This window comes from Hippoglossus hippoglossus, chromosome 5, assembly GCF_009819705.1.
Source record: "Hippoglossus hippoglossus isolate fHipHip1 chromosome 5, fHipHip1.pri, whole genome shotgun sequence".
NCBI classification, from domain to species: domain Eukaryota; kingdom Metazoa; phylum Chordata; class Actinopteri; order Pleuronectiformes; family Pleuronectidae; genus Hippoglossus; species Hippoglossus hippoglossus.
In genome coordinates this window covers 14,433,262-14,448,097 of record NC_047155.1, presented here as the reverse complement: position 1 = coordinate 14,448,097, position 14,836 = coordinate 14,433,262, and the positions used below count along the sequence as shown (strand labels likewise).

The window sequence follows — 14,836 nt, the reverse complement described above, 5'->3', positions numbered from 1 at the left end:
TGGCTCTAACTGAACTCTTTAATTGGAGTCTTTCTGCAAAATGAAAAGTCAGAATTTTATGTAACACTATTTACACTTTAACAGTGTTTTCAATCAGCATTTGTGTGGGAGGTGGATACAATTTTACACATTTTAAAATCTTTTCTTTTTTTTAAATTAATTTAACATATTTTAAATAATACTGTATTTAAAAAAATTCATCGACCAAACAAAACAATATGGCCTTAGATTTAGTCTTATGAATGTATAGATCAGCCTTTTTTTCTCCTTGTACATAGTATGGACTGGAGACTGTTCACAACTATAATCTATTTATTTATTTGCCCAGTCTCCAGCAAAGATCATTAAAGTTTAACACAAACACAAAATTATAATTTTTATATTTAAATGGTCAAAGGTTCACTTCCCTTTGACATGACAATTGGTTACTGCCATTATTCAAGGCTGTCAGAGACTGGAGGGGAGATTGTGACCATATTTCCTGTTATTTAACTGGAGACATTTGACCGTGAGGTGATAGTTCTAGTTGTGCTAGTGACCTTCAACAATTCATTCATTCAGTTCATCATTTCATGTCTAAAGACCTCAAGTTAAAACAACTCCTTTTTATACATTGTTTGAAAATGAAACCTAGAAATTAAGTTGGATTAATTTAAAACAAACAAATCAAAGGAGTTGATTTCACTAAATTGCTGTCTGCTTTACAGTGCACAACATCCTCTACAAAACCACAACTGTAATTTTTTACATCTTGTATGAAATCAAAAAACTACATACATGTGAATATATGAGCTTTTGAGGTGTGGGTGAATTTCCTGTTTCCAGTCCACTTGCGCAGCTAAGCTAACTGGCTGCTAACGTTCGTGTCATATTTGAGAGTGGTATCGATCTTCTACATTGAAATAAAGAGGCTGTGATTCTTATAGTAAAAGTTTGTAATCTGGTCCCTTCCAGCAAACAGTGCAAATGCAAAACACTTTATTCAGACAAAAAAACATCAAGGCTTTAAAAAGTGATATTGTTTGACTTGGCTCTGATTTAAAAAAAATGAGGTGAGATGTAAATGGTAGAAAACAGTTTAATCAGTAAAAACAGGAGCGACAGAGTAAAACAAACAATTCTCTGTTGGTTGGATATGAATGATTGATCTGGTAATGTTGATTCTTATGGCATGAAATTCATACATTTAATTCATGTGGTTGGTAAAAAATGGCATCACATTGTTTTGACTTCATGTAACAGTTAAAAACCAGGTCTGAATGTGAGAAGCAAGTTTACATATTTACTTACATTTAAAGATATGTTCTCGATTCATTTACATATGCAGGACAAGAAATGTCAGGGGACAGGAATACCGCATTTCATCAATCAATAACTGGTACAATTAAAAATAGTCCTTAACAAATTAGTTTACATCTAATTTCATTAATCTATGAATCAAAAGACTAAATCACTGTGTAATCCATACTTTGAAGTATTAATCCACCAATAAATAGTTTCAATTAAAGAGGAATTTATAAAAATAACAAAAAGTCCATAAATACACAATTTAAAGACATTAAATAAGTCATCAATAATGAAGTTATGTAGAAAAACTAATTAAGATGAATTAAAAGTGAAATATATTTCAAAGTAGATGGTTAAATAAAATGTATTTATGATTAAATGTATCTTTAAATAATTTACGTAGACTGTTAGGTTGTTTTTTAAAATCCCTTTTTTGAATTTGAACATTTTGTCATTCGTTTTTAATTGTTAATTACTTTCTGTATAATTTATTCTTTTTATTTATAGATTGATAAACTGTTAATGCTTACTTTACATTGTACAATTATTGATAAACTAATGAAATGCTTTATTACTATGACACTTCAGGTCCTCCATATTTACAGGCCACTGTACAGTAAAAATTTATTACAGCTCAAATATTATTACATCACAAATTTGCACATATTTCATTATTTTTACAAAAGACAAAGCTCCGTAGCTAATCTATAAAATACAGCTGTTAAGTCAGTGAATGTGTTTATCCCTCAGATAAAACAATGAAAAACGAGAGAGCTTTTAATGTCCATAGAAAATGTCCTCTCATTGATTTACGAAAAAAAGCCCCGATCAGTCCTTTGAGTCCCTTTAACAGTCCACATGCAGGTTTAGCTCCTCGAAGGCTGAGCCGTCTCTTAATGGGAAAACCATCCGTTAACGAGAACTAGCTTATACGACGTATCCACAAACGGGCAGATCCAGTGATTTGAAGATTCTCTGCGTCTGAACGGCCTGCACTCCTCTGTCCTGCGCCTCTCGGACGCTTCAGCCGTTTGAAACAACTCGATAACCTGAGCGTGAACTCCTCAAACCTCAGGCACCAACACCAGCAGCTCCAACAGCAACATAAAAACTGGCAAACCACAAAGGCAGAGTAGCGATGCGTGAAAAAGGAATGTCCCTGAATGTTTGCACGTCTACAACTAAATGACCCAGCCCCCAAAAAAACATGACTTCTCCATTGTTCCACAGTCTTCAAAACAAAATATATATCCTGGTACAAAACAAAAAAACTACAAACAAAAAGAAAAAAGTAAACTGCCGACAAATCTGGGCAGTAAATAAAAAAAGTGCATTGCTTCAAGTATGTAAACAAAATGATTTCTTTAAAGGGAGAGTGAGACTCGTGTCAGTGTGCGTGAGCCTGGGCCAGTGCAGTGACTCCTGAGGTTTGGCACACATGTCTGAACACACACGCACACACACACACACACACACACACACACACACACACACACACACATACATACATACATACAGTACATCACTCTCTCACACACACATACAGTACATCACTCTCTCTCTCTCACACACACACACATACAGTACATCACTCTCTCTCTCACACACACACACATACAGTACATCACTCTCTCTCTCACACACACATACTCTCCTTCAGAGGATCAGGACGACGATGGGGGAAACTTCATTTTTCCACATAGTTTCTAAAGGGGAAGTCCGGCGCTCCCTGTTTGCAGTCAGCGCAGAGGAAGGAGGCTCTATGACCTGCAAAGACACACCCCTCCGTCAGTGCGGTCACATGGTGGTGTTGCAGTGGCTGCTGGGAAAACAGGGTGGAGCATGGAGGAGGAGGGTGAGTTCAGGATGGATGAAGAGGAAACAAATGAAGCACAAAACAAGATAGAACACAAATAGAAAATAATAAACATATGAGGCAATCACGCACACGCACACACACACACACACACACACACACACACACACGCTGAAATGATGCACCAATCTGAAGATAGTGATCCTGATTGTGTTTGAATGAGGATCAGAGCTTCATGGGTTAAAATTAAAGTATAAAAATCTATGATTTTTGAAAAGAGAAAATGAGCAAAGAAGGTTGATTAGTGCATTTTGTTTGAAGTGATTTTGTTTAGTCTTGAAGAGACACACAACATGTTCATGTGTCCATCACTTTAGATGCAAATAATCTGTTCTCTCGTCTTTCTGTGTCCAGACAGTGTCTCTACTTTATACTCACGACTCACTGACACATCTACAGACTAGCTCAGTAGTTTAATGCTGAGACATCAGTTTATTTATGTTGGACATGCAGCTGCAGATTTTCTTCAGGATCAAAATTTTATAACTACTTCCTGTCAAGTGATTCATTGATGATGATAAATAAGTTTTGACTGGAGCTCAAAAAACAAGATCCTATTTCTCAAATTAAGGGATCAACAATGTTTACCTTCCAATATAGAGTCTGGGATCGTATAAAAATAATTTGTGCGTAGCCTTATAGACACATCCCATGGATTTAACCTCCACTGCATGTCCGCGATGACGACTGAAAATAAAATGTCTCTGCGCTCCATGAGCAGTGAGTGTAAAATAGAGAAACTTCTAAACTGTCCCTTTTAAAAGGATCAATGTAACAGCTGTTGTAGAAATCAAACCTTTTATCGTTTTATCATGTATGACTATGTTTAGATTCACTGTTTCTGGTCCAGTTAAATCATATTAAACAGTTTCCACGTGACTGTGTGTGTAGTGGCAGGATGTCTGCTGTCTTCATTTGGTTTAACATTAACATTTAACATTAAATATGTGGAAATGAACCTGACTACAAACAATGGAAACAACAATCAGTGAGGACGGCAGCACAAGTCGTAGTGTGACGCAGACAGTTGAAGGAAACACAGAATGACGACTCTGGAAACGTTTACACTCACAGTGAATTCAGTTCTGCACAACAACAACACAAACATATGGAGAATTTTTATCAACTAGTTTTCATATTGAATTAATACTCACTCTGATCCTGACGAGTCTCCGTCCACCGTCCCCGCCTTGATGCTCATGGCGACACCGTTCAGCTGCTCAGGTCGGCTGGGTTTGGACAGGCCGCTCCGACTGTCACCCGAGGTGGAGCCCGGCGGGGACGCCGTGCCGGGGCCGTTTCCACACAGTTCGTTGTGGATGCGGTGGAGACTGTTCCTCTCTACGATAGGAGAGAGCTGCTTCTTCTTAAGGATCCCTGCAGTGGATTAAAAACAAGATTCACTGATGAGAATCTGAAAAATGTATCCAAATATTGGATAATTAACTTGTGTCGTTCCACTTGTAGCAGTGTTTCCAGACAAAATTCAGTTCTCAGGTGAAACTCTCAGGCCACATGATCAATTAAAAAAAAACGTATTTATTGACAAAAATTAAATATTTTCAAACTCAACCGTATGTACATAATGTCCAGTTTCTGGTGTGTGTGTGTTGAACTTCACCTTTGTGAGGGTGGGAGTGGAAGTTGTGCAGACTGGGCAGAAACATCGTCATGTTCTCCTGTGTCCGCTCGTCTGATAACGCCCCCGGATCGTGATTGTTTTCTATCTTGAGTCTGTCTGTGAGCTCGCCGTCAGTCACTGCTGCGTAATCTCCAGGCCACAACATCTTACTCAAACTGTTGTCTGCAAACACAAAGAACAGAGGAAGCCCTGGAAAATGAATATGACTCTTTATTTACAGTCTATGATACGAATATGTAAATGAAAAACTAACTGTGAAATATGAATGTCATTTAAATGCTTAAGATGGGATAACTGTCCACTAGTGTTATTGAACAGATAGTGAATAGTCATTAAAATAATATAACACTGTCAGGTTTTGCGCTACAACTCCAGGGGCCATGAAGGGGCCACAATTAACACTGAGGGGATCAATGGATCGTGTTTCTCTTTTGACTAAATGAGAGGCAGGCACTCAGATGATCTACTGTACCGTGTGGATGAGGTCTCTTGGTCCCATTGGACGCCAGGTTCTCCCAGCATTCATCTGGGGGGAGGGGACCCTCCTCGTCCTCGCTGTCAGAGGAGTGCGTGGAGGCGTAGGAGCCGCTCTGATCGTCCTCTAGAGACAGGTCGCTGTCCGAGTCGCTGTCGTGATCTGCGCAGAGCGAAGAAGAGAGTTAGTCCAGTGACGGCAGGGGATGCAGGTGAAAGTGAATCAGAGATGATGAAGTAGAAACATACCATCATGCACTTTAGTTTCTTGGAAGAGTGAGCCGTGGTCGTTCAGCACGATGTGCGCCTGACTGTTACTTAACCCATCGTCCCTGAAAAGACACAATAATTCAGTTCACAGCTGCTCCTGTCACCCAGCTGGGTAATGCTGCATATTGAAAACAGAATATTATCTTCTTTACCGGAGCACAAACGGCACGTAGCTCTGCTGACTCTTGCCGCTCTGCATGGTGCCGTTCAGAGACACACTGGAGTCTCCGAAGGGAAGATGGTACAACCTCCCATCCATGTAGTTGGCGTTGCATTTGTAGCCCTGAGCATAGAGAGATGAGGACAGGAATGTGTTACATGAAATCACTCCTATACAGGATTAACAGGCCCTATATTGTTTCTGTGATGTAAAGGTAACATATGAGCACTGATTAGGATGTTTTAAGGATAATCATGGTGTTGTTCTATATTTACTGTCATGAAAACACTTAAATCCGCCTCTTATACTTTCTTCTTAACTTTCCTATCGTAGGTCCTCGGCCGTGGAAGCAAAAAGACAAAAATCATTTTACTTTTGAAATACATCAACACCTGATTGGGAAACTGCATCACTAATTAATACAAAACAAAATAAATGAATTTATTATAAATTTGGTTTTGAAGTTGATAAAATTAGATACAATTAGAAAATTCAAGCCTGCATGTTTTCTGAGTCACTAATCAAAAGGAGTAATTACATTTTCCTTGTTTTGCTCCCATACTAAAAGTCCACTGGTTCATCATTGAGACATTCAACTTTATAAACAGCTCAGAAATACACAGTTTCATTTTAGAAAACAATATTTTTCAGAAAGAGAATTTACTATATATAGTAACTATTCTCAGTTGCAGTTTATGCTCATTGGTTTGTTTTTAAGAGTTTCAGGACAAGAATGGAGGAATAAGATGTATCTGGTTTTGGCTACTCTTTAATAGTAAGTTAGTTAATGATTGGTGATAATTAATTATTGTTCTCAGTCTTTTTAGTGATTTGACGGTAAAAAGATGATGAATATAGTTTGACCCATTTCATACTGTTGTATAATGATGTTAATAAACAAGCAGCTCCTACAGATAATTAACAGCTGACAGTTTTAAAGGTTTGGAAAACAAACGTCATGAAAACATTGACGTGCTGGTGTGAGATAATTGCATATGTGCTGTGTGTGTGTGTGTGTGTGTGTGTATGTGTGTTCCTCTCACAGTAGCGTCAGTGTCATTAGAGAAGCTCCTGTCATGTGACTGAGCTGAGTGCTACGTGCCAGAGGTGTTACACTGAACAAAGTATTTTCTCAACATGCAGCAGTGGACTCACAGAGGCCTTCGACTTGATCATATGATCCGGGCGCTTGCGGCTGCAGCAGTATTTCATAGCATTCCTCGCTTCCTTGTTGAAGACGATGCGGAAGAAGAACACAAAGGGGCCCTGCGATTGGACGACAGAGGAGAGAGAAGGCGGTCAGGACAAAAGACGACGATCGTCTCCAGCTGTTTCAGTGGGGAAGAGGAGGCCTCACCTGCACACAGTTGAACCCGGCGAACAGGTAGTGGAAGATGATCATGTCGCTGTTGACGGACAGGAGAGCCAGGAAACACGTGACTGACACCAGGAGGAGGACGCCACCTGACGTCTTCAGGCCCGAGCTGCCGAATGTGAGTCACATGAGAGGGAACAGAGAGGAACGTTAGCCAGGAGCTGTCGGGACGGGTTCTATGCATTCAAGATGGAAGCAGAAGATAAGAATGAACCGACACCGTGGTCAGGGCGACAGTAAAAATAGGCCGAGAGAAACAGAGCAGCACATTGTGTGTTCCAGGAGGAGCTGTGATTGGGAAGCTGAGGACACATCAACAGGACACAACTGGTGGAAGTTACAGAGTCCAGCATTTTAAATACTTGTAATGACTTTAAATATAATTAACATTAAACTTAAACTCTTTAAAATCTAAAAATAGCTTCTCCTCTCTTGCTGCACAACAGTGTTCGATACCAAGCTCGTACTCGTACATTATCTATTTAGTTATAACAAAATGTTCAGTTGAGAAACAGCAACAGTTCCATCGTGTCTATGTCAACATTTTGTTTTACACTCTTATTTCCCTTCATATTTCAAACACACATACTCAACACCAAGATGGAGTATTTGGGCCGTGTTGAAGAAAGAAATTATTTAGAGATTTCCCGAAAAAGGCGTTATACTATGAAAATGAATTTAGAAAAAAAAGCTTATTCTCATAAAATAATAACTTTTTCTTGTCACATTACGACTTTATTCTTGAGATCTCGGGACACGTCGGGACACTCACACACGAGGCTCCTTCTTCTCGATGCTGTGGTGTCTCGGAGAGCAGGAGGCTCTGGACGACAGGATGTACAGGAACAGGTTCATCTGTGGACAAAGCACCAAACTGTGTCACTGCTAACTACAGAGCAGGGGGACGGGAACATCATCATCAAATTCATCTCTGTCAGATTATCATTTTATTTATGGTTGAATTTAAATATATATATGCTGACAGTAATTCAAGTAAATAGTGACGGCTGTATTCACTTCATCATCCTGAGTCAGCTTGTTGCACTGTCATACGAAGTGGGAAAGACTTAATAACAGTGCTATAATGTAAAAACTACAATCTGTTCACATTGCAACAACTTTAATATATTTATCATATAATCTTTTATTATAGGAGCACATGTAAAGTAAATAGAGAAACAACACCCTCTACAGGTTGACGGTAGGTGTGTGCAGGGACTCACCGACACCACCATGGCGATGGGTCCAGCTAAGCTCCAGATGAGAGTGTCGTACATCGACATCCAACAGAAGTCTGGGTTCCCGTAGCCTTCGGGGTCCAGTCCCACCGCCAGGCCTGCAGAACGAGAAACACAGAGGGGAGCACCGAACTCTTCATCAATCAATTTGTCACTCGGGTTTAAAATAATAACAAAGTGTGTTGTTGTTTTCTCTCTTTTAAAAAAATAAATAAAAATCACAAAATAAATACTATAACTTGGGGAATTTGGGGGAGAGAATGGGGGAAAGGGTCGGGTCAGAACCGAACCCATGGACACTTTTCTCTTTGCTGATGTAACGGGTCAGTTTTCATCTGGATTATTTTTTAGCTAATGCTCAACCGTCTTCTATCCTGAGGAAATCAATCTGTTGCAGTCAGAAGATATAAAACATTACAAATAAAAAACTTGCCAAAATCTGTCTGGATTACATTTTACTGGAGGACGTCTCACAATTCTTCAACAATAATTTTCATATTGATGACCTAAGACTTGTGGAGGAATCAACAGCTTGAGTGTCATGCTAAAAATACCTTGCATGTTTATAACAACTGATCAGAAGAAGCTAGAGTGATGATGTCAGAAGAACTCTGCTGTACACGATAAAACATAATGCAAGTTTGACAAAACAATTAAAGAAAGTGAAGTATTTGCTTTGTGATGGAGCACTGCTCTTAGTGGCCACTGTTAGATACAGTCCAGTGAAAAAACCACAACTACCTACAACCACAAACTGAACATTATCGGCATCACACAAATAGATTTTATGGCAGAACAGTTGCTTTGGGTTGTAAATGAAGTTAAAAAACCAAATCCATTTTTCAAGTCGCTACAGGTGGATTTTTACAACATATTGACAGACAGTATTTGAAGCCTGCAGCATTTAGAGAATAAAGATTAAGTGGAGGAACCTCCCTGTGCTCCACCCAACATTGCTGTGATGTGAAAACTGTGATGAAAGGATTTCAGACCTGTGACGAAGGCAGGGACTCCCCAGCCGATCAGGTAGTAAAATCTCATGGGTCCGTAGTTGATGTCTCGCACCTCGCTGATCATGCGGTAGACGTGCAGCCCCTCCAGGAAGAGCCAGGAGAACGTGCAGAGGTAGAAGAAGTGCAGCAGGATGGCGATGACTGTGCACAGGAACTGCAGGGAGAGAAGAGGAGGGGAGATTAAAACAGTGGGAGAGGGCAGGGGACATTATATGTGTAGAGGAGAACGTGATTGGTTACCAGGTTGTCGGCCTGGTTGATGCCCAGGATGAAGATCAGCTCAGAGAGGAAGAGTGCGGTGGTTCCATTGTTGATGATACTCGTCTTGTTGCACTGCATGGCTCTCAGACACAGGAGGAAGACATTGGTGAGGAAGAGGAACCCCAGGGTCACGCCCACTGTGCTCCACGTCAGGATTTTGATTGGCAGGATTTCTCCGTTCTGGCGTGATTAGGAGAAAAGTTGAGTTTTTTTGCAGAGTGAAGAAAAAAGTGAAGATACAGATGGATCAGGTAAAAACTCACTTCTCTCCTGGAGACGTCCATGAGCACAGCAAAGCTGGTCATGTGGTAACACTGACAGCTGATGTGGGTGTTGTTTCTGAAAACCACCTCGCAGCCCTTCGCTGACCAGCCGCCGTTTCCAGCACTGATATAAAACACAAAGACCAGAGGACAACGTGAGACAAGGTTCATCACCAGCTCTGTGTGTGTGTGTGTGTGTGTGTGTGTGTGTGTGTGTGTGTGTGTGTGTGTGTGTGTGTGTGTGTGTGTGTGTGTGTGTGTGTGTGTGTGTGTGTGTGTGTGTGTGTGTGTGTGTGTGTGTGTGTGTGTGTGTGTGTGTACTCACAGGATGCTGTGGTTCCAGAAGACACAGATGGGTTTGGAGCGCTCCTCAGTGGCGACCAGACGGAACTGCACGGTGATGGGTTTGTCCAGTGCGTGCTGCAGCAGCTCGTCGTTGTCGTGCACCGTGATACTCACCACCGGTGTGTTGATGACCGGACGCTTTGGAACTCTGAGGCAAATATATTTATAAAAAGAAAGCAGAGGATTTTAAAAGGTGTTTTCTATCAACATCACGCTTTAAAAATCCCAGAACTACTGAACAGTTCTTAAAGAATTCTTGATTTTCTTCCCTGGTCTGTGAACTCAACTCCAAACTAGTTTGTTCCTACTGACTATATAAATCATTGAAATGTCAGAAAAACAGCTGAACACAATAGTTTTTACATTTTTCATGAATCTGTACTTTACAAGTAGATTTCTTTTCAGGTACTTTTCACTTTTACTCCACCTTCACTTTTACTTACTTAGTATATTTAAGTTTATTTAAGTATACATTTATTTTACAAGTAGGGAAGTAAATGTGGTAATTTCCTTTACCACTAATGATGAGCTATGAAAATCACCCTGCAGGTTTCATCTTGTCTGGACAATTCATTTTAAATAGAACTTTCTGATTAATGCAAAATATTAACTATAACAAACTAATTTAAAGTGATTAGCGTGAATATTCACTAGTGTTTTTAGCCATACATTTTTTGTCATTTGGACATTGTGGAAGAATATGAAGAAAACTTGTCCATTAAATTGAAATGCTTGAAGCATCATGGTGGTTGAGTGTTTAACACCTATATCATCTGTTCAATAAATGTAAAACTGGTCATAAAAATAAATCAATAAACTTAAAACACTCAAGTGTATTGACAGTGTTTAATGTTTTAGGGTTTGTTCGTCATCCTCACCGCAGGCTCCTCTTGTCGGGATCGTAGTTCTCTGGTAGCAGCGCGGCCAGGCTGTGGAAGATGATCACGCTGGCGATGGCGTCCTGCTGGCTGTCATCAGGGTGGCGTCTCTTCCTGTTGGCTGAGCGGTTACTCAGCGAGGGCTCTGGGAAGATGTCCAAGTGTCTGTGACCCTTGGGGTCCACAGGTGGTAGGAAGACGGAATCGGGCAGCATGACGGCCGTCTCCAGGTCCGCAGGTCGAGGGCCCCTCAGGGTCTGGTACCGCGGCAGTTTGGCACCAGCGAAATTCATCTTCTTCAGACGGTCGACAGAGATGACTGAGAACAACAAGACAGTGTGAGGACAGACACTTCAACAGTGACCAGGAAGCAGCCATATTATAAAATAATACTGAGTCCAGAATATATTGAGTCCAAAATCAATTTTGAAGCATTTAACCTCCTACAGGTTAAATGCTTCAAAGCCTTTTCTGCACTGCCAGGAAAATGATCGGTAGAAAATACTGAATCTCATTGAAATTAGCTTTTTTTTCAATTTTATCTCCAACTCTTGGAGCTTAAATTTGACTTTCCTTTAGTTTTATTTCTTTCTACAAATTTTAAATATGCTCCTGAACAAAACCTAATCATGTCATAACAGCAATGGAAGTTGGGACCTTCCTTTTTCTTGATTAATGTTGTTACATGATGATATTTTTTTACCACTCAGCTCTGGACAGGAAATTGAAAGAGTCAGACTAAGACTTTGTACATGATGGTTGACGGACCTTTCCTCTGAATATCTGAACAAAAGGACTAATTACCAGGAGAATTTCTAGTCGTTTCTAATCGGTTTGTTCTACATTTACGTTTTCAGTCTATAAATTATTTACTGCGAGATTTAGTTTTGCTTCATCATGGACTTTATATATATATATATATAGGAAAAGTGAATTAAATGACTAAACTTCAACCTGTACTTACAAATGAATGAAAATGAAGCGTCATAAGAAATGATTTTTGCATTAGAGGTTGTCGACATGTTATCATGTTCCCTGATAAAGACTCACCGATGTGCGGCGTGACGATGGTGAAGGGGCTGAGGTACGTCTTCCTCATGTTCTGTGCCAGCGTGTTAGCGTATTCCTCATATTGTCGCAGCAGCGCCGCCGTGCCGCCCTCCGAGTGCTGGATCAGCTCCCAGTGCGGCCGTGTGTCTGGAGACAGGATGGCGCTGCCCACACGAACCAGATTCTGAGAGAAAAACAGCGAGAGTTTAGTGTGACAGGATGTCACAGCAGAGAGTGAAATGAAGTGTGAGGTATTCCCTGCAGATACGGAATGAACGGCTGTTATATCCCATCAGGACTCTCCCTCTGTTTGTACACCAATGTGTTTACTGCAACAATCTACTGATTTCACTTTTTATAAAACTGCTCTGCGTGAACGAGTGTTTCCAGCACGTGTGGTTCTTCACCTCAGTGAAGTGGACGTCCTGTGTGGCTGTGAGGTTGAAGCCCTGCTGGCTGCTCTCATGCTGCAGCAGACTCTGCGTGAGCCGATACGCCACTTTCACATCGCTGCCGTAGTATTTCTCAGTGTGCAGCGTGGCGTTGGCCAACATGGCTGCCGTCTGCTGAACATGTCCGGAGTCCAGGAGCGAAGCGTTACGGGAAAACTTCTCAGACTGGAGGAGGAAGATGAAAACACAAACATCAAGTAACATCACTTTTCCTCCAACACCATCATGAGGTTGACATGTGTAGTTTTTCTCCCCATTTTGTGTGTAAATGAAGTGTTTGTGTGTCCTTTGTAAACTTGGCATGTTGATGTTAATTGGATTGACAACTTTTTTTAAATCAAATTCTCAAAAAATATGGTTCAGGTCAAAGGTTTCACTTCTCCAGTGAGATATCTGAACATTTCTAAGATGCACTGGTGTCAAACTGTGATACAGACATTCATGGTACCCAGATGATAAATCTTTGACCCTGGTGCTTCCTCTAACACCACACTGAGGCTTTAGGTTCTTTCATGTTCCCCTCAGGATGAATCATAATACCAATGGGTCAAATTTTCATATCTTCAAAGAAATATTTTTTAAATGTTTACCCTCTGCCAAGTTTTCATCAGCGTTTGTTTGTTAGAGGGATACAAAAAAAAACTCAGGAGATTTCCATGAAATTTCTTGGACAGGTGGTGCATGACTCGAGAAAGAACCCATTTCAGTTTGGTGGGGATCCAGATCAGGGGGCGGATCCAGGAACTTATTCACTTTCTTTCACAAAGGAAGATATTGGATCTTCTTCTTGACTCAGAAAATAAATAGACATGGTTTGGAGACTGATATGTATGAGTGGGTGCAATATGGTGCAGATCCAAATAAAAATCAGGATCTAGTGAATTTAGATGTGGATTCATTAAGGAGACCGTTGACACTGTACTTGGTGCCATTCTAGTTAATATCTGATAACCTGATAATATGTGAAGTAAAGCCTCAGCTTCACTTTCTGTTTGGGCTAATTGGCAAATATTCTCATGACAAAATGCTAAAATGTGATGATAACATTACACCTGGGAAGCATCAGAATGTTAATATGGTCGTGAACATGTCATCATGCTGACTTCAGCACTAAGCTGGTGCAGCTTCACAAAGCTCTACATCTTCCTGAGTGAGACGGATCCCGTGCATATTTTGCTGGGTTCAGAGAGAGGAGCTACACACCAGAGTTTTCAGCTTGCTGAAGGTAACAGAGGTGCAGTTGAAGAGATTGGGAGGCAGCCAGCCCTTGTGCTCATCACAGTGTCGGACCGCTGTGCCTGGGGAGGAGGAGAGAGGGAGGAGAGAGGGAGGGAGAGAGAGAGAGTTATCACATGCGAGGTAAGGGATTGACTCCCGCTGAGAGACGGCTTGAGGCAAGTTCCACATATTGCCATTATTATATGGTAATTTGATGAGCTGCTGAAAAGCCATCTTACCGAGCGTTCCCTTGGGACAGGGAACCGCTGCAGGGAGACCAAACTTCGTCCTGGGCCACCAGATCCCAGCCTCGATGGCCTGAGGGCAGCTGTCGTAGATCACTGCGAGACGAGCAGGAAGGAGAGGGCAGAGACAGAGCGAGATGATGAGGATTAAAAATAGAAACTCATTTTAATATATATTTGTAGCTATAATGAAAATAGGATTAAGAATAGAGCTTTTCAGTAATGTGACATTAATCTGATGTATTCTGACCTTCACAGCCATTAGGAGAAACCTCAGCGAAGGGGTTGTCGCAGCGGTCACACTGGCGTCCGATCACGCCGGGTTTACACTGGCACTGGCCGCTCTCTCGGTCGCAGGCTCTGGAGAAGGAGCCGACCGGGTAGCAGTCGCACAGCAGGCAGGTGTCGCTGCCGTCTGGGCGGTAGTGGTTGTCCTGGGAACGATACACAAAGTGCCGATTGACATCTTTTCATTTCTGCAATCTCTCCACCTGACAGCTACGACAAGCTAAATGGATGGTGAATGATAAATGGACTTCGTTTATATAACACTTTTCTAGTCTTTACGACCACTCAAAGTGCTTCACGCTAGAATTCACATTCACTCATTCACACACCCATTCACACACACACACACACACACACACACACAGCTCTTCTATATATCGCACTTTTACTGTCTCAATTATCTTCCCACCTACTTTTACCTAGTGACACTTGGGCTGCGTCTCAATGCCATATCACATTCTGACTGTGAGCAGGTATTAATGTGTTCAGACTAAAAAAACT

The 14,836-nt window shown here is 41.0% G+C and overlaps 2 protein-coding genes across 4 annotated transcripts in view; one reads left to right on the top strand and one right to left on the bottom strand.

Moving 5' to 3' along the window:
• LOC117761837 (olfactory receptor class A-like protein 4) overlaps positions 1 to 14,836 on the top strand; it is a 946,130-nt gene that overhangs the window by 790,905 nt on the left and 140,389 nt on the right. The window lies entirely within an intron of this gene.
• Positions 2,534 to 14,836, bottom strand: part of celsr2 (cadherin, EGF LAG seven-pass G-type receptor 2) — a 63,705-nt gene continuing 51,402 nt past the window's right edge. The window contains exons 15-34 of one of the 3 annotated variants that reach the window (XM_034585990.1): positions 14,298 to 14,481; positions 14,042 to 14,143; positions 13,788 to 13,882; positions 12,540 to 12,749; positions 12,133 to 12,316; positions 11,083 to 11,401; positions 10,185 to 10,352; positions 9,860 to 9,983; positions 9,576 to 9,776; positions 9,315 to 9,489; positions 8,308 to 8,420; positions 7,857 to 7,939; positions 7,067 to 7,193; positions 6,865 to 6,975; positions 5,702 to 5,832; positions 5,529 to 5,611; positions 5,278 to 5,442; positions 4,785 to 4,967; positions 4,318 to 4,540; positions 2,534 to 3,109 (exon numbers count right to left, since the gene is read on the bottom strand). In XM_034585990.1, the coding sequence (XP_034441881.1) occupies positions 3,085 to 3,109; positions 4,318 to 4,540; positions 4,785 to 4,967; positions 5,278 to 5,442; positions 5,529 to 5,611; positions 5,702 to 5,832; positions 6,865 to 6,975; positions 7,067 to 7,193; positions 7,857 to 7,939; positions 8,308 to 8,420; positions 9,315 to 9,489; positions 9,576 to 9,776; positions 9,860 to 9,983; positions 10,185 to 10,352; positions 11,083 to 11,401; positions 12,133 to 12,316; positions 12,540 to 12,749; positions 13,788 to 13,882; positions 14,042 to 14,143; positions 14,298 to 14,481 (3,006 nt within the window). In that variant the 3' untranslated portion in view covers positions 2,534 to 3,084. The remainder of the gene's footprint in view (positions 3,110 to 4,317; positions 4,541 to 4,784; positions 4,968 to 5,277; positions 5,443 to 5,528; positions 5,612 to 5,701; positions 5,833 to 6,864; positions 6,976 to 7,066; positions 7,194 to 7,856; positions 7,940 to 8,307; positions 8,421 to 9,314; positions 9,490 to 9,575; positions 9,777 to 9,859; positions 9,984 to 10,184; positions 10,353 to 11,082; positions 11,402 to 12,132; positions 12,317 to 12,539; positions 12,750 to 13,787; positions 13,883 to 14,041; positions 14,144 to 14,297; positions 14,482 to 14,836) is intronic. The other 2 variants (XM_034585991.1, XM_034585992.1) reach the window with 2 other exon arrangements.